Genomic DNA, 27658 nt, shown 5'->3' on the forward strand with positions numbered 1-27658 from the left:
CAAGGGGCTTTATTGGCATGGGAAACATGTGTTACCATTGCCAAAGCAAGTAAGGTAAACAATAAAAATTAACAGTAGACATCACACATACAGAAGTTTCAAAACAATAAAGACATTACAAATGTCATATTATATATATATATATATATATATATATATATATATATATATATATATATATACAGTGTTTTTACAATGTACAAATGGTAAAGGACACAAGATAAAATAAATAAGCATAGATATGGGTTTTATTTACAATGGTGTTTGTTCTTCACTGGTTGCCCTTTTCTCGTGGCAACAGGTCACAAATCTTGCTGCTCTGATGGCACACTGTGGAATTTCACCCAGTAGATATGGGAGTTTTTCAAAATTGGATTTGTTTTCGAATTCTTTGTGGATCTGTGTAATCTGAGGGAAATATGTCTCTCTAATATGGTCATACATTGGGCAGGAGGTTAGGAAGTGCAGCTCAGTTTCCACCTCATTTTGTGGGCAGTGAGCACATAGCCTGTCTTCTCTTGAGAGCCATGTCTGCCTACGGCGGCCTTTCTCAATACCAAGGCTATGCTCGCTGAGTCTGTACATAGTCAAAGCTTTCCTTAATTTTGGGTCAGTCACAGTGGTCAGGTATTCTGCCACTGTGTACTCTCTGTGTAGGGCCAAATAGCATTCTAGTTTGCTATGTTTTTTTGTTAATTCTTTCCAATGTGTCAAGTAATTATCTTTTTGTTTTCTCATGATTTGGTTGGGTCTAATTGTGCTGCTGTCATGGGGCTCTGTAGGGTGTGTTTGTGAACAGAGCCCCAGGACCAGCTTGCTTAGGGGACTCTTCTCCAGGTTCATCTCTCTGTAGGTGATGGCTTTGTTGTGGAAGGTTTGGGAATCGCTTCCTTTTAGGTGGTTATAGAATTTAACAGCTCTTTTCTGGATTTTGATAATTAGTGGGTATCGGCCTAATTCTGCTCTGCATGCATTATTTGGTGTTCTACGTTGTACAAGGAGGATATTTTTCCAGAATTCTGCGTGCAGAGTCTCAATTTGGTGTTTGTCCCATTTTCTAAAGTCTTGGTTGGTGAGCGGACCCCAGACCTCACAACCATAAAGGGCAATGGGCTCTATGACTGATTCAAGTATTTTTAGCCAAATCCTAATTGGTATGTTGAAATTTATGTTCCTTTTGATGGCATAGAATGCCCTTCTTGCCTTGTCTCTCAGATCGTTCACAGCTTTGTGGAAGTTACCTGTGGCGCTGATGTTTAGGCCAAGGTATGTATAGTTTTTTGTGTGCTCTAGGGCAACAGTGTCGAGATGGAATTTGTATTTGTGGTCCTGGTGACTGGACCTTTTTGGAACACCATTATTTTGGTCTTACTGAGATTTACTGTCAGGGCCCAGGTCTGACAGAATCTGTGCATAAGATCTAGGTGCTGCTGTAGGCCCTCCTTGGTTGGTGACAGAAGCACCAGATCATCAGCAAACAGCAGACATTTGACTTCAGATTCTAGTAGGGTGAGGCCGGGTGCTGCAGACTTTTCTAGTGCCCGCGCCAGTTTGTTGATATATATGTTGAAGAGGGTGGGGCTTAAGCTGCATCCCTGTCTAACCCCACGACCCTGTGTGAAGAAATTTGTGTGTTTTTTGCCAATTTTAACCGCACACTTGTTGTTTGTGTACATGGATTTTATGATGTCGTATGTTTTACCCCCAACACCACTTTCCATCAGTTTGTATAGCAGACCCTCATGCCAAATTGAGTCGAAGGCTTTTTTGAAATCAACAAAGCATGAGAAGACTTTGCCTTTGTTTTGGTTTGTTTGGTTGTCAATTAGGGTGTGCAGGGTGAATACATGGTCTGTTGTACGGTAATTTGGTAAAAAACCAATTTGACATTTGCTCAGTACATTGTTTTCATTGAGGAAGTGCACGAGTCTGCTGTTAATGATAATGCAGAGGATTTTCCCAAGGTTACTGTTGACGCATCTCTCTCTCTCTCTCTCTCTCTCTCTCTCTCTCTCTCTCTCTCTCTCTCTCTCTCTGTGTTGTAGATCCCATTCTACAGTGACCTGTGTGAGAAGCTGAATGCTGGTGAGAACTGCTCTATCTTGGTGGGTTACTCTGCTGTGTACAAGGTCTGCTTCGGGATGGCCTGCTTCTTCTTCTTCTTCTGTATCTTCACCCTACGAATCAACTCTGCCACCGGCTGCCGCGCCGCCATACACAATGGGTAAGTGTATGTGTGTGTGTGTGTGTGTGTGTGTGTGTGTGTGTGTGTGTGTGTGTGTGTGTGTGTGTGTGTGTGTGTGTGTGTGTGTGTGTGTGTGTGTAGTGACGTTTATGTCTCTTTCCCTCTCTCTCTCCCTCTCTCTCTCTCTCTCTCTCTCTCTCTCTCTGACAGGTTTTGGTTCCCGAAGTTCATAGTGTTGTTGGCCTGCTGTGTTGGAGGATTCTTCCTGCCAGAGCAGGACACCTTTCTGGAAGGTATGGACCCTTATGTCCCTCTCCTGTCTATAGTCTTTGTTCTCTCAGAGGGGACAGAGACCGGAGCCCTGCTCTGCTCTATCACACTGTGGAGTCTCAAATCTCTGTCACCTATTCTTACCTGTAGAGGTCAGCGTAACTGTCCTTGACTTGTAATGCCTTTCCTTAACCAGCTTTGAGAGAAGAGAGAAGGGAAATAAAGAGAGAGAAAGAGAGGAGAGGGAGTCTGTTATCTGCTCCCTTCAGAGGAGAGGACCGGTGCAGCTGTGCAGGCTTTAGTTACCGTGTGCATGTGTGCCTGAGAATCTAGTCCCTGTGGTTGTCTATGCGATGACAACACACGAGGAGTTATGCAGCAGTTAAGTGTGCACATCCTGCAGAACATATGGAACAAAAGATTAGATATTTGATGGTTAGCTTTGCAATACTTTAAATGTGTGATCACCCTCCCTCCCTCTATCTCTTTTCCCCCGCCTCTCTCTCTACTCCTCTCCTTCTCTCTCCCCTGCCTCTTCTCTCTACTCCTCTCTCTCTCTCCCCTGCCTCTCTCTCTACTCCTCTCTCTCTCTCCCCTGCCTCTCTCTCTACTCTTCTCTCTCTCCCCTGCCTCTTTCTCTCTACTCCTCTCTCTCTCCCCTGCCCCTCTCTCTCTACTCCTCTGTCTCTCACTCCCCTGCCTCTCTCTCTACTCCTCTCTCTCTCTACTCCCCTGCCTCTCTCTCTACTCCTCTCTCTCTCCCCTGCCTCTCTCTCTCTACTCCTCTCTTTCTCTCCCCTGCCTCTCTCTCTCTCTCTCTCCCTCCTCTCTCTCTCTCCCCTCTCTCTACTCCTCTCTCCTCCCTCCTCTCTGTCTCTACTCCTCTCTCTCTCCCCTGCCTCTCTCTCTACTCCTCTCTCTCTCTCCCCTGCCTCTCTGTCTCTACTCCTCTGTCTCTCTCTCCCCTGCCTCTCTCTCTACTCCTCTCTCTCCCCTGCCTCTCTGTCTCTACTCCTCTCTCTCCCCTTCCTTTCTCTCTACTTCTCTCTCTCTCTCCCCTCTCTCTACTCCTCTGTCTCTCTCTCCCCTGCCTCTCTCTCTCTCTCTCTCTCTCCCCTGCCTCTCTCTCTACTCCTCTCTCTCTCTCCCCTGCCTCTCTCTCTCTCCTCTCTCTCTCTCCCCTGCCTCTCTCTCTACTCCTCTCTCTCTCTCCCCTGTGTCTCACTCTCTACTCCTCTCTCTCTCCCCTGCCTCGCTCTCTACTCCTCTCTCTCTCTCCCCTGCCTCTCTCTCTCTACTCCTCTGTCTCTCTCTCCCTGCCTCTCTCTCTCTACTCCTCTCTCTCTCTCCTGCCTCTCTCTCTCTCCCCTGCCTCTCTCCATCTACTCCTCTGTCTCTCTCACCTCTGCCTCTCTCTCTACTCCTCTCTCTCTCTCCCCTGCCCCTCTCTCTCTATTCCTCTCTCTCTCTCTCCTGCCTCTCTCTCTACTCCTCTTCTCTCTCTCCCCTGCCTCTCTCTCTCTCTACTCTCTCTCTCTCTCCCCTCCTCTCTCTACTCCTCTCTCTCTCTCCCTGCCTCTCTCTCTCTCTCTCTCTCTCTCTCCCCTGCCTCTCTCTCTACTCCTCTCTCTCTCTCTGCCTCTCTCTCTCCTCTCTCTCTCCCCTGCCTCTCTCTCTCTCTCTCTCTCTCTACTCTCTCTCTCTCTCCCCTCTGCCTCTCTCTCCCTGCCTCTCTCTCTACTCCTCTCTCTCTCTCCCTGCCTCTCTCTCTCTACTCCTCTCTCTCTCTCCCCTGCCTCTCTCTCTACTCCTCTCTCTCTCTCCCTGCCTCTCTCTCTCTACTCCTCTCTCTCTCTCTCCCTGCCTCTCTCTACTCCTCTCTCTCTCTCCCCTGCCTCTCTCTCTCTACTCCTCTCTCTCTCTACTCCTCCTCTCTCTCTACTGCCTCTCTCTCTCTCCCCCTGCCTCTCTCTCTACTCCTGCTCTCTCTCTGCCTCTCTCTCTACTCTCTCTCTCTCCCCCTGCCTCTCTCTCTCTACTCCTCTCTCTCTCCCCTGCCTCTCTCTCTACTCCTCTCTCTCTCTCTCTCCCCTGCCTCTCTCTCTCTACTCCTTTCTCTCTCCCTGCCTCTCTCTCTCTCTCCTCTCTCTCTCCCTGCCTCTCTCTCTACTCCTCTCTCTCTCCCCCCTGCCTCTCTCTCTCTACTCCTCTCTCTCTCTCCTCTCTACTCTCTCTCTCTCTCCCTCTGCCTCTCTCTCTCTCCCCTGCCTCACTCTCTACTCCTACTCTCTCTCTCGCCCCTGCCTCTCTCTCTACTCCTCTCTCTCTCCCCTGCCTCTCTCTCTCTCTCTCTCTCCCCTGCCTCTCTCTCTCTACCCTCTCTCTCTCTCCCCTGCCTCTCTCTCTCTCTCTGTCTCTCTCTCCCCCTGCCTCTCTCTCTACTACTCTCCTCTCCCCTCTCTCTGTCTCTACTCCTCTCTCTCCCCTGCCTCTCTCTCTACTCCTCTCTCCCCTGCCTCTCTCTCCCTCTCTCTCCTCTCTCTCTCTCTCTACTCCTCTCTCTCCCCCTGCCTCTCTCTCTCTACTCCTCTCTCTCTCTCCCTGCCTCTCTCTACTCCTCTCTCTCTCCCTGCCTCTCTCTCTACTCCCTCTCTCTCTCCCCTGCCTCTCTCTCTCTCTCCTCTCTCTCTCTCCCTGCCTCCTCTCTCTCTACTCCTCTCTCTCTCTCCCCTCTCCCCTGCCTCCTCTCTCTACTCCTCTCTCTCTCCCCTGCCTCTCTCTCTACTCCTCTCTCTCTCTCCCCTGCTCTCTCTCTCCCCTGCCTCTCTCTCTCTACTCCTCTCTCTCTCCCCTGCCTCTCTCTCTACTCCTCTCTCTCTCTCCCCTGCCTCTCTCTCTACTCTCTCTCTCTCTCCCCTGCCTCTCTCTCTACTCCTCTCTCTCTCCCCTGCCTCTCTCTCTCTACTCTCTCTCTCTCCCCCTGCCTCTCTCTACCCTCCTCTGTCTCTCTCTCCCCTGCCTCTCTCTCTCTCCCTGCCTCTCTCTCTCTCTCCCCTGCCTCTCTCTCCCCTGCCTCTCTCTCTCTCTCCTCTCTCTCCCCCTGCCTCTCTCTCTCTACTTATGTCTCTCTCTCCCCTCCTCTCTGCCTACTCCTCTCTCTCCCCTCCTCTCTCTCTCTCTCTCTCTCCCCCCTGCCTCTCTCTCTCCCCTGCCTCTCTCTCTACTCCTCTGCCTCTCTCTCTCTCTCTCTACTCTCTCTCCCCCTGCCTCTCTCTACTCCTCTCTCTCTCCCCCCTGCCTCTCTCTCTCCCCTCCTCTCTCTCTCCCCTGCCTCTCTCCCCTCTCTACTCTCTCCCTCTCTCTCTCTCTCCTCTCTCTACTGCCTCTCTCTCTCCTGCCTCTCTCTCTACTCCTCTCTCTCTCTCCCCTGCCTCTCTCTCTCTACTCCTCTCTCTCTCTCCCCTGCCTCTCTCTCTACTCCTCTTCTCTCTCTCCCCTGCCTCTCTCTACTCCCTCTCTCTCTCTCTCCCCTGCCTCTCTCTCTCCTCTCTCTCTCTCTCTCTCCCCTGCCTCTCTCTCCTCTGCCTCTCTCTCTCTCTCCTCTGTCTCTCTCTCCCCTACCTCTCTCTCTCTCCCCTGCCTCTCTCTCCCTGCCTCTCTCTCTGCTCCTCTCTCTCTCTCTCTCCTCTCCTGCCTCTCTACTCTACTCCTCTCTCTCCCCCTGCCTCTCTCTACTCCTCTCTCTCTCCCCCTCTCTCTCTACTCCCTGCCTCTCCCCCTGCTCTCTCTACTCCTCTCTCTCTCTCCCCTGCCTCTCTCTCTCCTCTCTCTCTCTCCCCTGCTCTCTCTCCTCCTCTCTCTCTCTCCCTCTCTCTCTCTCCTCTCTCTCTCCCCCCCTGCCTCTCTCTCTACTCCTCTGTCTCTCTCCCCTGCCTCTCTCTCTCCCTCTCTCTCTCTCCCCTGCCTCTCTCTACCCTCTCTCTCTCCCTCCTCTCTCTCTACTCCTCTCTCTCTCTCCCCTGCCTCTCTCTCTCTACTCCTCTTCTCTCTCCCTACTCTCTCCCCTGCCTCTCTCTCTCTCCCTCCTCTCTCTCTCTCTCTCCCTGCCTCTCTCTCTCTACTCCTCTCTCTCTCCCCTGCCTCTCTCTCTACTCCTCTCTCTCTCTCTCCCTCTCTACCCTCTGTCTCTCTACTCTCTCTACTCCTCTGCCTCTCTCTCTACTCTCTCTCTCTCCCCTGCCTCTCTCTACTCCTCCCTCTCCTCCCCTGCCTCTCTCTCTACTCCTCTCTCTCTCCCCTGCCTCTCTCTCTACTCCTCTCTCCCCTGCCTCTCTCTCTACTCCTCTGTCTCTCTCCCCTGCCTCTCTCTCTACTCCTCTCTCTCTCTCCCCTGCCTCTCTCTCTACTCCTCTCTCTCTCCCCTGCCTCTCTCTCTCTACTCCTCTCTCTCCCCTGCCTCTCTCTACTCCTCTCTCTCTCTCCCCTGCGTCTCTCTCTCTACTCCTCTCTCTCTCCCCTGCCTCTCTGTCTCTACTACTCTCTCTCTCTCTCCTCTCTCTACTACTCTCTCTCTCCCCTGCCTCTCTCTCTCTACTCTCTCTCTCTCCCCCTGCCTCTCTCTCTCTCCTCTCTCTCCTCTCTCTACTCTACTCTCTCTCTCCCTCCTCCTCTCTCTCTCTCTCTCTCTCTCTCCCCCTCCTCTCTACCCCTGCCTCTCTCCTCTCTCTCCCCCTGCCTCTCTCTCTCCCTCTCTCTCTCCCCCTGCCTCTCTCTCTCTCTCTCCTCTCTCTCTCTCCTCCTCCTCTCTCTCTCTACTCCCCTGTCTCTCTCTCCTACTCCTGCCTCTCTCTCCCCTGCCTCTCTCTCTACTCCTCTCTCTCCCCTGCCTCTCTCTCTCTACTCCTCTGTCTCTCTCTCCCCTGCCTCTCTACTCTCTCTCTCCCCTGCCTCTCTCTCTACTCCTCTGTCTCTCTCCCCTGCCTCTCTCTCTCTACTCCTCTCTCTCTCTCCCCTGCCTCTCTCTCTCTACTCCTCTCTGCTCTCTCTCTACTCTCCTCTCTCTCCCCTGCCTCTCTCTCTCTCTCCCCTCCTCTCTCTCTCTACCCTCTCTCTCTCTCCCCTCCTCTCTCTCCCCCTGCCTCTCTCTCTCTCTACTCCTCTCTCTCCTCTCTCTCTCCCTCTGTCTCTCTCCCCCTCTCTCTCTCTCCTCTGCTCTCTCTCTCCCTCCTCTCTCTCTCTCTCTCCCTCCTCTCTCTCTGTCCCCTGCCTCTCTCTCTACTCCTCTCTCTCTCTCTCCCCTGCCTCTCTCTCTACTCCCCCTCTCTCTCTCTCTCTCTCCCTGCCTCTCTCTCTCTCCTCTTCCTCTCTCCCCTGCCTCTCTCTCTCCCTCCTCTCTCTCTCTACCCTCTGTCTCTCTCCTCTCTCTCTCTCCCCTGCCTCTCTCTACTCCTCTCTCTCTCTCCCCTGCCTCTCTCTCTACTCCTCTCTCTCTCTCCCCCTGCCTCTCTCTCTACTCCTCTCTCCTCTCTCTCCTACCTCTCTCTCTCTCTCTCCCCTCTCTCTCTCTCTCTCTCCTCTCTCTCTCTCCCTCCCTCTCTCCCTCTCTCTCCTCTCTCTCTCTCCCCCTGCCCCTCTCTCTACTCCTCTCTCTCTCTCCCCTGCCTCTCTCTCTCCTCTCTCTCTCTCCCCTGCCTCTCTACTCTCTCTCCCCCTCCTCTTCTCCCCTCCCCTGCCTCTCTCTCTACTCCTCTCTCTCTCTCCCCTGCTTCTCTCTCTCTACTCCTCTCTCTCTCTCCCCTCTTTACCCCTGACTCTCTCTCTTCCCTCCTCTCTCTCTCTCTCTCTCATTCTCTATTGACCTCTCTCCCCTTCCTCTCTCCCTCTGTCTCTCTTCCCTCCTCTCATTCTCTATCGACCTCTCTCCCCCTCCTCTCTCCCTCTGTCTCCCTTCCCTCCTCTCTATCTCTCTCCCTGGCCCCTCCTCTCTACTCTCCCCTCAGTGTGGAGGTATGTGGGAGCTGTAGGGGGGTTTCTCTTCCTGCTGATCCAGCTCATGCTGCTGGTGCAGTTTGCTCACAGATGGAACACTAACTGGTGAGAACAGCAACACTTCTAATGAAGCACTCTTTCTCCTATAGCCTTTCTTTCTGTCCTCAGCCAAAACAGTCACACGTGAATGCATGAAGACAGAGAGAGAGAAACAGGGAGGAAGAAAGAGTAACCGAGGGAGAGACAAAGAGATAGTGGGATAGAGAGAGAGACACAGGGAGAGGGAGAGAAACAGGGAGAGAGAGAGAGAGAGAGTGAGAGAGCGACACAGAGGGGGAGAGAGCGACACAGAGGGAGAGAGAGCGACACAGAGGGAGAGAGAGAGACACAGAGGGAGAGAGAGAGACACAGAGGGAGAGAGAGAGAAACAAAGGGAGAGAGAGAGAAACAGAGGGAGGGAGAGAGAGAAACACAGAGGGAGAGAGAGAGACACAGAGGGAGAGAGAGAGAAACACCCGCCCAAACGCCATCCTGTGACCTAAGAGGTATGTATCAGATGCTCAACATGCTCTGCTCACACCTACTGTGACAATATGGAACACAATGCTTTTACTATCTCATCCTGGAATATACAAGGTCTGAGGTCATCAGACCCGGAGCCCAGACTTCATTAAAGAAATTGGAAATATAGACATTGACATCTTACAAGAAACATGGTATAAAGGAGATGGACCCACTAGTTGCCCTCTTGGTTACAGAGAGCTGGTAGTCCCACCCACCAAACTACCAGGTGGTAGTTTACCAGACTACCAGACTCAGGGGGTATGCTAATTTGGGGGGTATGCCTATACTAGTCTGTGGCGACCTAAATGCCAGAACTGGGCAAGAACTCTAAGCACACAGGGGGACAAACACCTACATGGAGGTAACAGCATTCCCTCCCCCATATGCCCACCTAAACACAACTATGACAACATAACACAGCAAAATCACACTCTACTTGAGCTATGCTCAAACATGAGGCACCAAAGCCAAAGGAACTGAATAAAATTAAGAAATGTTATAGATGTGAGGATAATATTGTGGAAATCTAGTAAAAAACAATTAGGCAACAACAAATTCAATCCTTTCTAGACAATTTCTCTGTAATAGTGAAGTTGTGAACTTGGCAGTAGAAAATATAAACACTATATTTGACCTTTCAACTTCCCTAACAAATCTAAAAATGTCAAGCAGACAACCTAAGAAAATTAACAATGACAAATGATTTGATGAAGAATGCAAAAACCTAAGAAAGAAATTGAGAAACCTGTCCAACCTAAAACATAGAGACCCAGAAAACCTGAGCCTACACCTTCACTATGGTGAATCACTAAAACAGTACAGAAATACACTATGGAAAAAGAAGAAACAGCATCTCAGAAATCAGCTCAATATATTTGAGGAATCCATAGAATCTAACCACTTCTGGGAAAATTGTAAAACTAAACAAACAACACGCAGAGTTATCTGTCCAAAACAGAGATGTGTGGTAAAACCACTTCTACAATCTTTTTGGCTTTATAACAAAGAACAGCAAAAACCTATACAGTTGAAGTCGGAAGTTTACATACACCTTAGCCAAATACATTTAAACTCAGTTTTTCACAATTCCTGACATTTAATTCTGGTAAAAATTCCCTGTTTTAGGTGAGTTCGGATCACCACTTTATTTTAAGAATGTGAAATGTCAGAATAATAGTAGAGAGAATTATTTATTTCAGCTTTTATTTCTTTCATCACATTCCCAGTGGGTCAGAAGTTTACATACACTCAATTAGTATTTGGTAGCATTGCCTTTAAATTATTTAACTTGGGTTAAATGTTTCGGGTAGCCTTCCACAAGCTTCCCACAATAAGTTGGGTGAATTTTGGCCCATTCCTCCTGACAGAGCTGGTGTAACGGAGTCAGGTTTGTAGGTCTCCTTGCTCGCACACGCTTTTTCAGATCTGCCAACACATTTTCTATAGGCTGGAGGCCAGCGCTTTGTCATGGCCACTCCAATACCTTGATTTTGTTTTCCTTAAGCCATTTTGCCACAACTTTGGAAGTATGCTTGGGGTCATTGTCCATTTGGAAGACCCATTTGCGACCAAGCTTTAAGTTCCTGATGTCTTGAGATGTTGCTTTAATATATCCACATAATTTTCCGCCCTCATGATGCCATCTATTTTGTGAAGTGCACCAGTCCCTCCTGCAGCAAAGCACCCCCACAACATGATGCTGCCACTCCCGTGCTTCACGGTTGGGATGGTGTTCTTCGGCTTGAAAGCCTCCCCGTTTTTCCTCCAAACATAACGATGGTCATTATGGCCAAACAGTTATATTTTTGTTTCATCAGACCGGAGGACTTTTCTCCAAAAAGTATGATCTTTGTCCCCATGTGCAGTTGCAAACCATAGTCTGTCTTTTTTTATGGTGGTTTTGGAGCAGTGGCTTCTTCCTTGCTGAGCAGCCTTTCATGTTATGTCGACATAGGACTTGTTTTACTGTGGATATAGATACTTTTGTACCTGTTTTCTCAAGCATCTTCCCAGGGTCCTTTGCTGTTGTTCTGGGATTGATTGGCACTTTTCGCGACAAAGTACGTTCATCTCTAGAAGGCAGAATGCGTCTCCTTCCTGAGAGGTATGACGGCTGCGTAGTCCCATGGTGTTTATACTTGCATACTATTGTTTGTACAGATGAACATGGTACCTTCAGGTATTTGGAAATTGCTTCCAATGATGAACCAGACTTGTGGAGGTCTACAATTTTTTTCCGAGGTTTTGGCTGATTTCTTCTGATTTTCCATGATGTCATGCAAAGAGGCACTGAGTTTGAAGGTAGGCCTTGAAATACATCCACAGGTACACCTCCAATTGACTCAAAGTATGCCAATTAGCTTATCAGAAGATTCTAACGCCATGACATCATTTTCTGGAATTTTCCAAGCTGTTTGAAGGCACAGTCAACTTAGCCTATCTTAGCTTAGCTTATCTTCTGACCCACTGGAATTGTGATACAGTGATTTATAAGTGAAATAATCTGTCTGTAAACAATTGTTGGGAAAATGATTTGTGTCATGCACAAAGTAGATGTCCTAACCGACTTGCCAAAACTATAGTTTGTTAACAAGAAATTTGTGGAGTGGTTGTGAAATTAGTTTTAATGACCCCAACCTAATTGTATGTTAACTTCCGACTTCAACTGTACATGATCAAATACAAATCTTAGAAACAACTATTCAAGACTACCAGAACCCACTGGATTCTCCAATTACATTGAATGAACTACAGGACAAAATACAAACACTTCAACCCAAAAAATGCCTGTGGTGTTGATGGTATCTTAAATGAAATTATAAAATATACAGACCACAAATTCCAATTGGCTGTACTTAAACTCTTTAACATCATCCTCAGCTCTGGCATCTTCCCCAATATTTGGAACCAAGGACTGATCACCCCAAATTTGACCCCATTAACTACCAGGAGATATGCGTCAACCGCAATCTTGGGGAAATCCTCTGCATTATCATTAACAGCAGACTTGTCACGCCCTGACCATAGAGAGCCCTCTGCATTCTCTATCGTGTTTTAGGTCAGGGCGTGACTCGGGGGTGTTCTAGTTGTTATATTTCTATGTTGGTGTTTTAGTATGGTTCCCAATTAGAGGCAGCTGATTATCGTTGTCTCTAATTGGGGATCATATTTAAGTTGTCCTTTGTTCCCACCTGTTTTGTGGGATATTGTTTGTGTTAGTGTTTTGAGCACGACGGCTTTCACGGTTGTGTTATGTTTATTGTGTTCTGAGTTTCACTGTGTAATAAAGTATGTGGAACTCAACTCAAGCTGCGCCTTGATCCGTTCCTATCGACGATCTTGACAAGACTGGTACATTTTCTCAGCGAAAAAGATATACTGGCCTCCCGGGTGGCGCAGTGGTTAAGGGCGCTGTACTGCAGCGCTAGCTGTGCCATCAGAGTCCCTGGGTTCGCGCCCAGGCTCTGTCGTAACCGGCCGTGACCGGGAGGTCCGTGGGGTGACGCACAATTGGCCTAGCGTTGTCCGGATTAGGGAGGGCTTGGTTGGTAGGGATGTCCTTGTCCTTGTCTCATCGCAGTGCGCGCTAGCCAAGGTTGCCAGGTGCACGGTGTATCCTCTGACACAGTACGGCTGGTTGGGTTGTGTATCGGAGGACGCATGACTTTCAACCTTCGTCTCTCCCGAGCCTGTACGGGAGTTGTAGCGATGAGACAAGATAGTAGCTACTACAACAATTGGATACCATGAAATTGGGGAGAAAAAGGGGGTAAAAAAAAGAAGAAAACTATGTATTGAGCAAATGTCAAATTGGCCTTTTACAAAATTACCATACGACGGACCACGTATTCACCCTGCACATCCTAATTGAGAAACAAACCAAAACAAAGGCAAATCTTCTCATGCTTTGTTGATTTTTTAAAAGCAACTCAATTTGGCATGCGGGTCTGCTATACAAGTTGATGGAAAATGGTATTGAGGGAAAACATACAATATTAGAAAATCCATGTACACATTTGCAAAAACCACAAACATTTCTTTCCACAGGGCCGGGGGGTGAGACAGGGATGCAGCTTAAGCCCCACCCTCTTCAACTAGAACAGGCTGCAGCAACTGGCCTCACCCTATTAGAATCTGAAGCCAAATGTCTACGGTTTGCCAATGATTTGGTGCTACTGTCCCTGACCAAGGAGGGCCTGCAGCAACACCTAGATCTTCTGCACAGATTCTATCAGACCTGGGCCTTGACAGTAAATCTCAGTCAGACAAAAATAATGGTGTTACAAAAAAGGTCCATACCTCGGCCTAAACATCAGCACCACAGGTAACTTCCACAAAGCTGTGAACAATCTGCGAGACAAGGCAAGAAGGGCCTTCTATACAATCAAAAGGAAAATATAATTTGACATACCAATTAGGATCTGGCAAAAAATACTTTAATCAGTTGTAGAACCCATTTCCCTTTATGGTTGTGAAGTCTGGGGTCCGCTCACCAATCAATAATTCACAACATGGGACAACACCAAATTGAGATTCTGCATGCAGAATTCTGCAAAAATATCCTCCGTTAACAACGTAAAACACCAAGTAATGCATGCAGAGCAGATTTAGGCCAATTCCCGCTAATTATCCAAATCCAGGACAATTAAATTCTACAACCACCTAAAAGGTTCTACAGAGAAATGAACCTGGAGAAGAGACCCCTAAGCAAGCTGGTCCTGGGGCTCTGTTCACAAACACAAACAGACCCCACAGAGCCTCAGGGCAGCAACACTAGACCCAACCAAATCATAAGAAAGCAAAAAGATAATTACTTGACAGATTGGAAAGAATTTACAAAAGAACTGAGCAAACTAGAATGTTATTTGGCCCTAAACAGAGAGTACACAGTGGCAGAGTACCTGACCACTGTGACTGACCCAAAATATTTGATTACGTACAGACTCAGTGAGCATAGCCTTGCTATTGAGAAAGGCCTCCAAAGGCAGACCTGATTCTCAAGAGCAGACGGGCTATATGCTCACTGCCCACAAAATGAGATGGAAACTGAGCTGCACTTCCTAACCTCCTGCCAAATGTATGACCATATTAGAGACACATATTTCCCTCAGATTGCGCAGACCCACAAAGATTTCGAAAACAAATCCAATTTGTGTGCAAACACAGCAGCAAGATTTGTGACCTGTTGCCACATAAAAAGGACAACCAGTGAAGAACAAACACCATTGTAAATACAACCGATATTTGTGTTTATTTATTTCTCCTTTTGTGCTTTAACTATTTGCACATCGTTACAACACTTTACAGTATATGGATATAATATGACATTTGAAATGTCTTTATTCTTTTGGAACTTTTGTTTACTGTTCACTTTTTATTGTTTATTTCCCTTTTGTTAATGATCTATTTCACTTGCTTTGGCATATGTAAACATTTATTTCCCATGGCAATAAATTGAAATTGAATTGAGAGAAACAAAGGGAGAGAGAAACAGAGGGATAGAGAGAGGAACAGAGGGAGAGAGAGGGAGAGAGAGAGAGGAGAGAGAGAGTCTTGTGGTATACGGGACAAGGGAGGGGTTGGTCAGTGTCCAGTTTTCAGATGGGATGCACATGGCAGAGGAGGGTATGCTCACAGTTTCCTCTCCCCCTCTGAGACACACACACACACACACACTAGCAATTAGCATGAAACGGGACCATTTTAAAGGTTGTTTTTGTATTTTCACTAACTGGGAATGTATTTTTGTGTGTGTGCCTGGGTGGAGGGTCGCTCTGGTTGGCTTGCCTGAGTAAAAGTACTACGAATGTGGAAAATCTGCCAGCAACCCTAAACCTGTCTTTTAGTATCCTCAGGAATAAAATATAGCAATCTCCTCTCTCTCTTCCTTACCCTACCTCCCCCTCTCTCTTCCTATATTTTCCTTAACCTACCTCCCCCTCTCTTTTCCTTACCCTACCTCCCCCTCTCTCTTCCTCTCATTTCCTTACCCTACCTCCCCCTCTCTCTTCCTCTCATTTCCTTACCCTACCTCCCCCTCTCTCTTCCTCTCATTTCCTTACCCTACCTCCCCTCTCTCTTCCTCTATTTTCCTTAACCTACCTCCCCCTCTCTTTTCCTTACCCTACCTCCCCCTCTCTTTTCCTTACCCTACCTCCCCCTCTCTTTTCCTTACCCTACCTCCCCCTCTCTCTTCCTCTCATTTCCTTACCATACCTCCCCCTCTCTCTTCCTCTATTTTCCTTACCCTACCTCCCCCTCTCTCTTCCTCTCATTTCCTTACCATACCTCCCCCTCTCTCTTCCTCTATTTTCCTTACCCTACCTCCCCCTCTCTCTCCTCTCATTTCCTTACCCTACCTCCCCCTCTCTCTTCCTCTCATTTCCTTACCCTACCTCCCCTCTCTTCCTCTATTTTCCTTAACCTACCTCCCCCTCTCTTTTCCTTACCCTACCTCCCCCTCTCTCTTCCTCTCATTTCCTTACCCTACCTCCCCCTCTCTTCCTCTCATTTCCTTACCCTACCTCCCCTCTCTCTTCCTCTATTTTCCTTAACCTACCTCCCCCTCTCTTTTCCTTACCCTACCTCCCCCTCTCTCTTCCTCTCATTTCCTTACCATACCTCCCCCTCTCTCTTCCTCTATTTTCCTTACCCTACCTCCCCCTCTCTCTTCCTCTCATTTCCTTAACATACCTCCCCCTCTCTCTTCCTCTCTTTTCCTTACCCTACCTCCCCCTCTCCCTTCCTCTCTTTTTCTTACCCTACCTCCCCCTCCCATCTCTTCCTCCCATCCTTCCCCTCCCCTCCCTCCTGTTCCTCCCATCCCCCTCCCCCTTCTTCCTCCCATCCTTCCCTCTCCTCCTTCCTCCCATCCTTCCCTCCCCCTCTCTTCCTCCCATCCTTCCCTCCTCTCTCTTCCTCCCATCCTTCCCTCCCCCTCTCTTCCTCCCATCCTTCCCTCCTCTCTCTTCCTCCCATCCTTCCCTCCTCTCTCTTCCTCCTATCCTTCCCTCCTCTCTCTTCCTCCTATTCGTCCCCCCTCTTTAGGAGTTCAGGTGTGAAGGACAACCGTCTGTGGTATGGGGCTCTGGCTCTGGCCACCTTGGTGTTGTTCAGTGTCGCCGTAGGAGCTGTGGTGTTCATGGCTCTGTTTTACACACACTCTCAGGCCTGTCTGCTCAACAAGGTGTTCCTGGGGGTCAACGGCAGCCTCTGTTTCATAGTCACTATGCTGGCTATATCTCCCTTCATACAGAGACGTGAGTACACACACACACACACACACACACACACACACAAACAGGGACACACACATACGGTAACAGTCCATCTGTTCTCCTCCAGTCCAGCCTAAGTCTGGCCTGCTCCAGCCAGGAGTGATCAGTGTGTACGTCATGTACCTCACCTTCTCAGCCTTCTCCAGCAAGCCCAAAGAGGGTAAGTATACCGGAGGCTCAGCCCATAGCGTTCTAGTGTTTCATTGCCTATTAACAGGTTTCATGTGTTTGCATTTTGTTAATTTACACTTTAAATGCCTCCATGAATGCTATGCTCTTTTTGGCCCAATGTGCCTCTTACAGTATTAACATCATCCTCTTATTACTCTTCTTTCTCTCTCTTTCTCTGTATAGTGTTGGAGGTTAATGGGGTGAATACGACAGTGTGTGTGTTCCCTTTCAACTCTGGTTCAGAGAGCGACAAGAGGATCGTAACAGGAGTGGGAACTGTCATCCTGTTCGGCTGTGTGCTCTACTCCTGGTAAGACACACACCCCGTGTTGCTTTCACCTATCCCCTGGTTTTACATCTGTGCAGAGAGGAGAGGGGGCTGTGTTTTTAGACTTTTTGCAGTGAGGTAATTTGTTATTGACTGGAGGAAAAGTGAGATTGTTTCTGATTGGCCGGGGCTGTTGAGAGGGTTCGTGTGATTGGCTGAATCTGTTGAGAGGGTGTGTGTGATAGCCTGGATTTGTAGTGAGGGTGTCCACATGTGTTTCACATTAAGCTCAGACATACAGCTTATTCTGTGTTCATCTCTGTGAAAGACTTCAGCTATTCTCAACCAGAAATGTATGGGAAAATGTGGGCGTGGGCGGTATCCAGATTGTCATGCCTTCATACCGACATTGTGCCATGCCTGGGATATTCTGTAATACCAGCAGTGAACACAAGGGGCGCTGCTTTCAAACCCCACTGATACTCTGTAATCCTAAAGTTAGCGATGCTAACAAGTACATATAAAATCCCATAGAGAATGCTAAGTAAATGCAATGATAACGAGTGGATTGCAAACATATTGTACAGTTTCTAACCTATACAAGTCACTCAAAAATGCTACTCACGGTTTGCTGCACACACAAAACAAATATTAGCCAGCAAGGCTCTTGATCCAAGAGGGGATTCTCTGCTGTTACCAAGCTTGAATTTGGAAGAAGCTAACCACTTAGCTAGATAGCTAACAAGCTACTAAATTTGCAAACCAATAAACAACTGCAGAGCATTTAGCACATTTTAGACAGTTAACTTAATAGTTATGAGATATCAAATCAAATCAAATCAAATTTATTTGTCACATACACATGGTTAGCAGATGTTAATGCGAGTGTAGCTGGCAATTTAGTTGTGAAATCCATACTGTAATTAGATCACCTGACACATGTTGCACAACAGTGAGTGACTCACAAGGCTCCGGTCTCTCGTTGTTGTGTGCTTGTAAACAAACACCACGTGACATGTGACTGGGGACTACTGTAAGCTTCATAATAATGTGACAGGTGATATGGAAAACACAATGTTATTTTTTTATAAAGTTTACAAAAGTTGACTGCAGGTATTTACTTTAAAGGTAGAATTCAAATGGAATTCAACACTTCAAAGAAATTGTTTCAACGGTATTGACGGTATTACAAAACCCAAGCCTAGAAAATGTCTTCTGACAGATTTGTAATCGGTGTGTGTGTGTGTGTGTGTGTGTGTGTGTGTGTGTGTGTGTGTGTGTGTGTGTGTGTGTGTGTGTGTGTGTAGTTTGACGTCCACCACCAGACGGAGCTCCGCAGCGATGCGTGTGATTAGGAACAGCGTGCCTGAGACTGAAGTAAGACCATCCACGAACACAAACACACACACACACACACACACACACAAACAGTACAGATCTGTCAGAATACATTTTTCCAGTTATTTGTGGTTCAGCCAATCACACACATCCTTTCAACAGCTCAGTGTGTGTCTGCACCAGAGTATGTGGGCAGAGTTGAGCGGTCGGAAATCCCGCTCCTCACTCACAGGAAAAAAAACTGCTGCTCCAAATTCAAATTCACTAAAATCCCCATTTAACCAACACCATCTATTTTTGTGACTACCTGGACCTACCATTTGGTTTTGAAGTAGCCTATGGAAACCAAACCATATGATTTGAATTAAAAATAATTTAATAAACAACAAATTGTGACTGTCAGAAGTGCTCATCATTTCAAATAGGCTACATGTCTTAGCATATACAGTGCTTTTGGAAAGTATTCAGACCCCTTAACGTTTTCCAAAGTTTTGTTACTTTATAATAATAATAATAATATTAATATTATTATTATATATTATTATTATTATTATTATTACTTTACAGACTTAATTTAAAATGGATTAAATAAAAAATGTTCCTCATCAATCTACACACAGTAACCCATAATGACAAAGCAAAAACAGGTTTTTATAAATATTTTCAAATGTATAAAAAATAAAACCAGAAAGACCTTATTTACATAAGTATTCAGACTCTTTGCTGTGAAACTTGAAATTGGGCTCAGGTGCATTCTGTTTCCATTGATCATCCTTGAGATGTTTCTACATCTTGATTAGAGTCCAACTGTGGTAAATTAAATTGATTGGACATGATTTGGAAAGGCACACACCTGTCTATATAAGGTCCCACAGTTGACATTGCATGTCAGAGCAAAAACCAAGCCATGGCGTCAAAGGAATTGTCCGTAGAGCCCCGAGACAGAATTGTGTCGAGGCACAGATCTGGGGAAGGGTACCAAAAGATTTCTGCAGCATTGAAGGTCCCCAAGAACACAGTGGCCTCCATCATTCTTAAATGGAAGAAGACTCTTCCGAGAGCTGGCTGCCTGGCCAAACTGAGCAATTGAGGGAGAAGGGCCTTGGTCAGGGAGGTTACCAAGAACCCAATGGTCACTCTGACAGAGCTCTAGAGTTCCTATGTGGAGATGGGAGAACATTCCAGAAGGTCAACCATCTCTGCAGCACTCCACCAATCAGGCCTTTATGGTAGAGTGGCCAGAGACGGAAGCCACTCCTCAATAAAAGCACATGACAGCCCGCTTGGAGTTTGCCAAAAGGCACCTAAAGACTCTCAGACCATGAGAAACAAGATTCTCTGGTCTGATGAAACCAAGATTAAACTCTTTGGCCTGAATGCCAAGTGTCACACCTGGAGGAAATCTTGCACCATCCCTACGGTGAAGCAGGATGGTGGCAGCATCATGCTGTGGGGAAGTTTTTCAGCGGCAGGGACTTGGAGACTAGTCAGGATCGAGGGAAAGATGAATGGAGCAAAGTAGAGAGAGATCCTTGATGAAAAGAGCACTCAGGACCTCAGACTTGCGTGAAGGTTAACCTTCCAACAGGACAACCACCCTAAGCACACAGCCAAGACAACGCAGGAGTGGCCTCGTGACAAGTCTCTGAATGCCCTTGAGAGGCCCAGCTAGAGCCTGTACTTGAAGCTGATCGAACATATCTGTGTGTTTTAGCAGTTTCTTTATGAAAATATTTAGTGAACTCCATGACAGTAGCTAAAGAAAGGGGCTTTAGCAGCACACAAGTGGACTAGAAATGCATGCTGGGCCAGGAATGCCCTGAGCTCGTGAAGTGAAGTGAGTGCTACTGGAGCGGGCGAAAAGGCCGACCCTCCAGCCTTTGGGAAACTCACTCTGGGCTCCAGTTGAATTGGGCACACTCCTCGCTCCGCTCCAGCTCGGCTCACATGCTCTGGTGTGCATGTGTGCGTTTAGTGTAAGGGCTATGTACAGTTGATTAGTTGATACATTCCTGTACAAGTACTAACTCACCTCTCTCCGGCAGAGAGCGCGCTGCTGTTTCTGCTTTGGAGATGACACAGGTAATCACAAACATATTCGTTCTCTCCCTCTCTTTCTCCTTCTCTCACTGCTTTCTGTATAAAATACCATCGCCCTCAGTATACTACTGTACTACTGTAACACCACCAGAAACAGGCAGTGTTCTTGTATATTCTCTCATACACATAGTAACAGTAAAGATGCAGGAACAGCATTGGTCAGTAAACAGAAATGATGTCAGTGTTACCAGGAGGACACTATGACTGGTGGTTGAAACCCAGAATTTGAGGAGGACAAAATGTTTTATATGATGAGAGACAGGGAACCATAGAGATAGACTCGTCACATAGTAGTAGTAGTAGAACTGAGGGAAGGCTGCAGCTGCCCCCTGGTGGGGTAAAGCAGCACTGCAGCCAGGGAAATAACAGCGCAGAGCATGTCACTTCATTTATGAATGTATTATACAGATTTTTTTTTTGGGGGGGGGGGGGGGGGGGGGTAACAAGTGTACAGTTAAGAACAATACATTGTATTTAAAAAAAAAATGAAGCCCTTCTCAGTAGACATAGTAATTTTCAGAGAGTTTCCTGTCCTGCAAAGAAGATGATAAGAGTACATTGTCATTAAGGCCAGATCGTTCTTCAAGATGTTCAAACGTTCCTAGATGACCAACAGGGTCAAATAATAATCACAGTGGTTATAGAGGGTGCAACAGGTCAGTACCTCAGGAGTAAATGTCAGTTGGCTTTTCATAGCCGAGCATTTAGAAGTCGAGACAGCAGGTGCGGTATAGAGAGAGGGAGAGAGAAGGTCAAAACAGCAGGTCCGGGACAAGGTAGCACGACCGGTGAACGGGTCAGGGTTCCATAGCCACATGCAGAACAGCAGAAATTGAATCAGCAGCACGACCAGGTGGACTGGGGACAGTCAGCCAGGAGTTGTCAGGCCAGGTAGTCCTGAGGCATGGTCCTAGGGCTCAGGTACTCCAGGAGGGGAGAGAGAGAAAGAGAGAGGGATGGGAGAATTAGAGGGAGCATACCTAAGGTCACCCAGGACACCAGATTAAACAGGAGAATTACACCAGATAGGACAGACTGACCCTAGCCCCCTGGCATATATACTATTGCCGCATAGATACTGGAGACCGAGACCAGGGGTGGGGTGGTTGTGATTGTGTTGTGTTGTGACTATGATGTAAGGTCGTAATAACGTTGCTGTGATGTTGTGGTTGTGACTATGATGTAAGGTCATAATAACATTGCTGTGATGTTGTGGTTGTGACTATGATGTAAGGTCGTAATAACGTTGCTGTGTTGTTGTGGTTGTGTTGTCCAGATGACTATGATGAGGAGCAGACTGGAGGAGGACAAAATGTTTTATATGATGAGAGACAGGGAACCATCTACAGCTACACCTACTTCCACTTTGTCTTCTTCCTGGGTTCACTCTACGTCATGATGACTGTCACAAACTGGTTCCAGTAAGTAGCAGAGTTACTGTGGAAACCCTTACTACTAGCGCAGTTACTGTGGAAACCCTTACTACTAGTAGAGTTACTGGGGAAACTCTTACTACTAGTAGAGTTACTGGGGAAACTCTTACTACTAGTAGAGTTACTGGGGAAACCCTTACTACTAGTAGAGTTACTGGGGAAACCATTACTACTAGTAGAGTTACTGGGGAAACTCTTACTACTAGTAGAGTTACTGTGGAAACCCTTACTACTAGTAGAGTTACTGGGGAAACTCTTACTACTAGTAGAGTTACTGGGGAAACTCTTACTACTAGTAGAGTTACTGGGAAACTCTTACTACTAGTAGAGTTACTGGGGAAACCCTTACTACTAGTAGAGTTACTGTGGAAACCTTACTTACTAGAGTTACTGGGGAAACTACTAGTAGAGTTACTGGGGAAACCTACTTACTAAACTAGTAGAGTTACTGGGGAAACTCTTACTACTAGTAGAGTTACTGGGAAACTCTTACTACTAGTAGAGTTACTGTGGAAACCCTTACTACTAGTAGAGTTACTGTGGAAACCCTTACTACCATCGCAGTTACTGTGGAAACCCTTACTACTAGTAGAGTTACTGGGGAAACTCTTACTACTAGTAGAGTTACTGGGGAAACTCTTACTACTAGTAGAGTTACTGGGGAAACCCTTACTACTAGTAGAGTTACTGGGGAAACCATTACTACTAGTAGAGTTACTGGGGAAACTCTTACTACTAGTAGAGTTACTGTGGAAACCCTTACTACTAGTAGAGTTACTGGGGAAACTCTTACTACTAGTAGAGTTACTGGGGAAACTCTTACTACTAGTAGAGTTACTGGGGAAACTCTTACTACTAGTAGAGTTACTGTGGAAACCCTTACTACTAGTAGAGTTACTGGGGAAACCATTACTACTAGTAGAGTTACTGTAGAAACTCTTACTACTAGTAGAGTTACTGGGGAAACTCTTACTACTAGTAGAGTTACTGTGGAAACCATTACTACTAGTAGAGTTACTGTGGAAACCCTTACTACTAGTAGAGTTACTGGGGAAACCATTACTACTAGTAGAGTTACTGGGGAAACTCTTACTACTAGTAGAGTTACTGTGGAAACCCTTACTACTAGTAGAGTTACTGGGGAAACTCTTACTACTAGTAGAGTTACTGGGGAAACCCTTACTACTAGTAGAGTTACTGTGGAAACCCTTACTACTAGTAGAGTTACTGTGGAAACCCTTACTACTAGCGCAGTTACTGTGGAAACCCTTACTACTAGTAGAGTTACTGTGGAAACCCTTACTACTAGTAGAGTTACTGGGGAAACCCTTACTACTAGTAGAGTTACTGTGGAAACCCTTACTACTAGTAGAGTTACTGTGGAAACCCTTACTACTAGTAGAGTTACTGTGGAAACCCTTACTACTAGTAGAGTTACTGTGGAAACCCTTACTACTAGTAGAGTTACTGTGGAAACCCTTACTACTAGTAGAGTTACTGTGGAAACCCTTACTACTAGTAGAGTTACTGGGGAAACCCTTACTACTAGTAGAGTTACTGTGGAAACCCTTACTACTAGTAGAGTTACTGTGGGAAACCCTTACTACTAGTAGAGTTACTGTGGAAACCCTTACTACTAGTAGAGTTACTGTGGAAACCCTTACTACTAGTAGAGTTACTGTGGAAACCCTTACTACTAGTAGAGTTACTGTGGAAACCCTTACTACTAGTAGAGTTACTGTGGAAACCCTTACTACTAGTAGAGTTACTGTGGAAACCCTTACTACTAGTAGAGTTACTGTGGAAACCCTTACTACTAGTAGAGTTACTGTGGAAACCCTTACTACTAGTAGAGTTACTGTGGAAACCCTTACTACTAGTAGAGTTACTGTGGAAACCCTTACTACTAGTAGAGTTACTGTGGAAACCCTTACTACTAGTAGAGTTACTGTGGAAACCCTTACTACTAGTAGAGTTACTGTAGAGGAAACCCTTACTACTAGTAGAGTTACTGTAGAGAAACCCTTACTACTAGTAGAGTTACTGTGGTAAACCCTTACTACTAGTAGAGTTACTGGGGAAACCCTTACTACTAGTAGAGTTACTGTGGAAACCCTTACTACTAGTAGAGTTACTGGGGAAACCCTTACTACTAGTAGAGTTACTGTGGAAACTCTTACTACTAGTAGAGTTACTGTGGAAACCCTTACTACTAGTAGAGTTACTGGGGAAACCCTTACTACTAGTAGAGTTACTGGTGAAACTCTTACTACTAGTAGAGTTACTGGGGAATCCCTTACTACTAGTAGAGTTACTGGGGAAACCCTTACTACTAGTAGAGTTACTGGGGAAACCCTTACTACTAGTAGAGTTACTGTGGAAACCCTTACTACTAGTAGAGTTACTGGGGAAACCATTACTACTAGTAGAGTTACTGGGGAAACCATTACTACTAGTAGAGTTACTGGGGAAACCCTTACTACTAGTAGAGTTACTGGGGAAACCCTTACTACTAGTAGAGTTACTGTGGAAACCCTTACTACTAGTAGAGTTACTGGTGAAACTCTTTCTACTAGTAGAGTTACTGTGGAAACCCTTACTACTAGTAGAGTTACTGGGGAAACCCTTACTACTAGTAGAGTTACTGGGGAAACCCTTACTACTAGTAGAGTTACTGTGGAAACCCTTACTACTAGTAGAGATACTGTGGAAACCCTTACTACTAGTAGAGTTACTAGGGAAACTCTTACTGCTAGTAGAGTTACTGTGGAAACCCTTACTACTAGTAGAGTTACTGTGGAAACCCTTACTACTAGTAGAGTTACTGTGGAAACTCTTACTACTAGTAGAGTTACTGTGGGATCCCTTACTACTAGTAGAGTTACTGTGGAAACCCTTACTACTAGTAGAGTTACTGGGGAAACTCTTCTTACTAGTAGAGTTACTGTGGAAACCCTTACTACTAGTAGAGATACTGTGGAAACTCTTACTACTAGTAGAGTTACTGTGGAAACCCTTACTACTAGTAGAGTTACTGTGGAAACCCTTACTACTAGTAGAGTTACTGGGGAAACCATTACTACTAGTAGAGTTACTGGGGAAACCCTTACTACTAGTAGAGTTACTGTGGAAACCCTTACTACTAGTAGAGTTACTGTGGAAACTCTTACTACTAGTAGAGTTACTGTGGAAACCATTACTACTAGTAGAGTTACTGGGGAAACCCTTACTACCCTTACTACCCTTATGCTATGTTTTTTTTCTTGTAGCTATGACAACCATAAGATAGAGAAGCTGCTGGATGGCAGTTGGTCTGTGTTCTGGATCAAGATGGCGTCCTGCTGGGTCTGTCTCATCCTCTACATGTGGACCCTGCTCGCCCCCATGGTCTGCCCCAAACGCTTCGAGGCCTAACACACACACATGCAGACACCGAAACACAGCCCAACATTATTTTCAGCTTTCTACATGGGTTTTTTGTGTTGCGTTTTGTTTTTAATGTTTTATATTGAATTTTTGACCAGTTATGAATACTTTAAGCTATTGTTGCCGGGAAGGCAGTTGATGTCTTTCATTTTTACTATTATTGATGTATGGGGTTACATTCAGGTTGGACTCATAGCTTGACTCTTGGGGGTTGCCTAAAACAATGGGCTGGACCAATGTTCATACAATAATGTATGTGGCTCCCCATGGTCCAAGAAGTGCCCAGATTCTGTTATGGGAGTGTCCAGCACCAATATCATTTCAACCCTGTTTACATGTTTGCTTATGTGTGATTCCCATACTTGTCTCTGTTGTTCTTTTATTCCCATGAAGAGAAGTTTCATTTCTCAGGCTCATACATCAGCTTGCTTGTTATTTCCTTGATTTTGTTTACCCCTTTTTCTCCCCAATTTCGTGGTATCTAATTGGTAGTTAGTCTTGTCTCATCGCTGCAACTCCCGTACGGACTCGGGAGAGGTGAAGGTCGAACCAAGCTGCTTCTTGACACAATGCCCACTTATCCCAGAAGCCAGCCTCACTGATGTGTCGGAGGAAACACCATACGCACTGCGCCCGGCCCGCCACAGGGAGTCGCTTGTAAGCGATGGGACAAGGATATCTCTACCGACCAAACCCTCCCCTAACCCGGACGACGCTGGACCAATTGTGCGCCGCCCCATGGGTCTCCCAGTCGCGGCCGGCTGCGACAGAGCCTGGACTTGAACCCAGAATCTCTTGTGGCACAGCTAGCACTGCGATGCAGTGCCTTAGACCACTGCACCACTCGAGAGGCCCAGCTTGCTTGTTATTGAACCCTTTTGTAGAATACTTTTCTATGCAATTAAACAAGCTGTTTTGATTTGATTTGCCTGTCTTTAGGTCATGCAGTCATGTGAAACGTGTTAGTTAGGAGTAAATAGGATCGATTATATCAACGCTCCTTTTGAGCCAGAACTTTAAATGCCAGTCGTTTGTACACACACATTTATTGTACAGTTGTGTTTTCCAAATAAGCCTCTCTGACTAGCAGAGCGCCGGCTGGCAGGTAGAGGACTGTGGGACCAGAGAGTCACTACTGTTGAAGGGAGCTGCAATCATGGAGGGGAAAATCAACAGTTTGATTTAAAATGTTTGCCAAAGGTAGATCTCAGAAACAAGGAACAGACATGCTCAAGTTTTTCACCCGAGTATCTTCTCCCTCTATAACTGCTGCAATCCTCCAACTCCTCTGCCTTAGAAACGTGCTTGGTGTGCTCTCTGTTGCTGATGAAGGGTTACCTACAGAGCTCCTTTCGGGTGTGTGAAAATAGAAGGGGAAGGGGATATGGGCCATGAACCGGGACCTTAGTGTGTAGTGGTGGTTACTCAGTGTGTAGTGGTGGTTACTCAACACTGGTTGTTGATGTTATTGACTGAACAAACCCAGACTAAGACTTGCCTGACAGGGAGCAAGAAACTATTCAGCTATTATGCTTTTCTGTTTTCATTCTTACAAACCTTCAGTATATAACCCTTTTGATACTAATATGAAATATGTACACTTTGGTTTAATATATTGGTATTTGTTGAAGAAAAACAACTTGAAAATTGTGATATTTAAGATGTATGTCTTTTTTTCCCTTAGATTTCAGATGAGATAAATATCAGTGGACTTTGCTGAATAGAATAATCAGATAACCCTATGAGCCAGCAGTTTGTTGATGCATATTTATGCCATAACGTTTCCACTGTGACTGAAGTTTCTTCACCTCAGCCGTTGTTATGAAGGGATTAAACCCGTCTGGAGGGATAGGATGTGTACAGGGTTAGGGTCAATTCATTATCCATTCAGTGATGTCATGGAGGGTTATTGGAATTTCAATTAAACAATGGAATGCTTCCATTAAAAGAAGTACAATAATTGTGAAATAGAATTTCACTTCCCTTTACTGAATGATGCTGAATTGACTGGAACCCTGGTGTAAAACATGTTGACTGATCACTTCCTTTTTGCTATTAGCAGATTCTGTCCACATGTCATTTCAGACCAGTTGTGTTTTTTTTCCTGTCTCCTGTGGAGGATCCAGATAGACAGGATGTGGTGCTCTACTGCAGCTCAGCTCTACACCAACTGGTCAACCTCATGTTAACTCATTAGGGATCAAAACCAAACCTTCTGATTGGGCTGTGCGCTGCCATACATGACATGTTGTGGTCCATTTTATGTTCTCCATTGTTAAGATGACCACTAGGTGTGTGCACAGGAGTGTGAGTGTGTTTGTCTCATCTTATTTGCACAGGAACACTTGCGTTAGTGAGTTTTGCTCTGTGAAGTAAATTGTGTGTGTTTGTGTGTGTGTGTGTGTGTGTGTGTGTGTGTGTGTGTGTGTGCGTGCGTGCGTGCGTGCGTGCGTGCGTGCGTGCGTACATGTTTCCAAACACTGCTCGCACTAATTCTCTGTACACAATTTGATTTAGTCCTAAACACAAAAATAAAACGAACACCTTTTCATTTCGTCTTGTGTGTTTGTGTAAAGTGATCATTGATAGCCTCAGCTTGAAATACAGTGGCTTGGGGTAGATATCCCAATGCATTCTA

At 46.2% G+C, this 27658-nt stretch overlaps 1 protein-coding gene across 2 annotated transcripts in view; it reads left to right on the top strand.

Annotated features, from left to right (window-relative positions):
- serinc5 (serine incorporator 5) overlaps window positions 1-27571 on the top strand; it is a 60491-nt gene extending 32920 nt beyond the window's left edge. For both annotated transcript variants that reach the window (XM_064969729.1, XM_064969721.1), the window contains 10 exons: window positions 2046-2224; window positions 2396-2478; window positions 8455-8548; window positions 16055-16266; window positions 16352-16444; window positions 16639-16765; window positions 18031-18100; window positions 20107-20143; window positions 21438-21582; window positions 24864-27571. In XM_064969729.1, coding sequence (XP_064825801.1) covers window positions 2046-2224; window positions 2396-2478; window positions 8455-8548; window positions 16055-16266; window positions 16352-16444; window positions 16639-16765; window positions 18031-18100; window positions 20107-20143; window positions 21438-21582; window positions 24864-25008 — 1185 coding nt within the window. In that variant the 3' untranslated portion in view covers window positions 25009-27571. The remainder of the gene's footprint in view (window positions 1-2045; window positions 2225-2395; window positions 2479-8454; window positions 8549-16054; window positions 16267-16351; window positions 16445-16638; window positions 16766-18030; window positions 18101-20106; window positions 20144-21437; window positions 21583-24863) is intronic.
- Window positions 27572-27658: the final 87 nt, after the last annotated feature.

This window comes from Oncorhynchus masou, chromosome 1 (genome assembly GCF_036934945.1).
Source record: "Oncorhynchus masou masou isolate Uvic2021 chromosome 1, UVic_Omas_1.1, whole genome shotgun sequence".
NCBI classification, from domain to species: domain Eukaryota; kingdom Metazoa; phylum Chordata; class Actinopteri; order Salmoniformes; family Salmonidae; genus Oncorhynchus; species Oncorhynchus masou.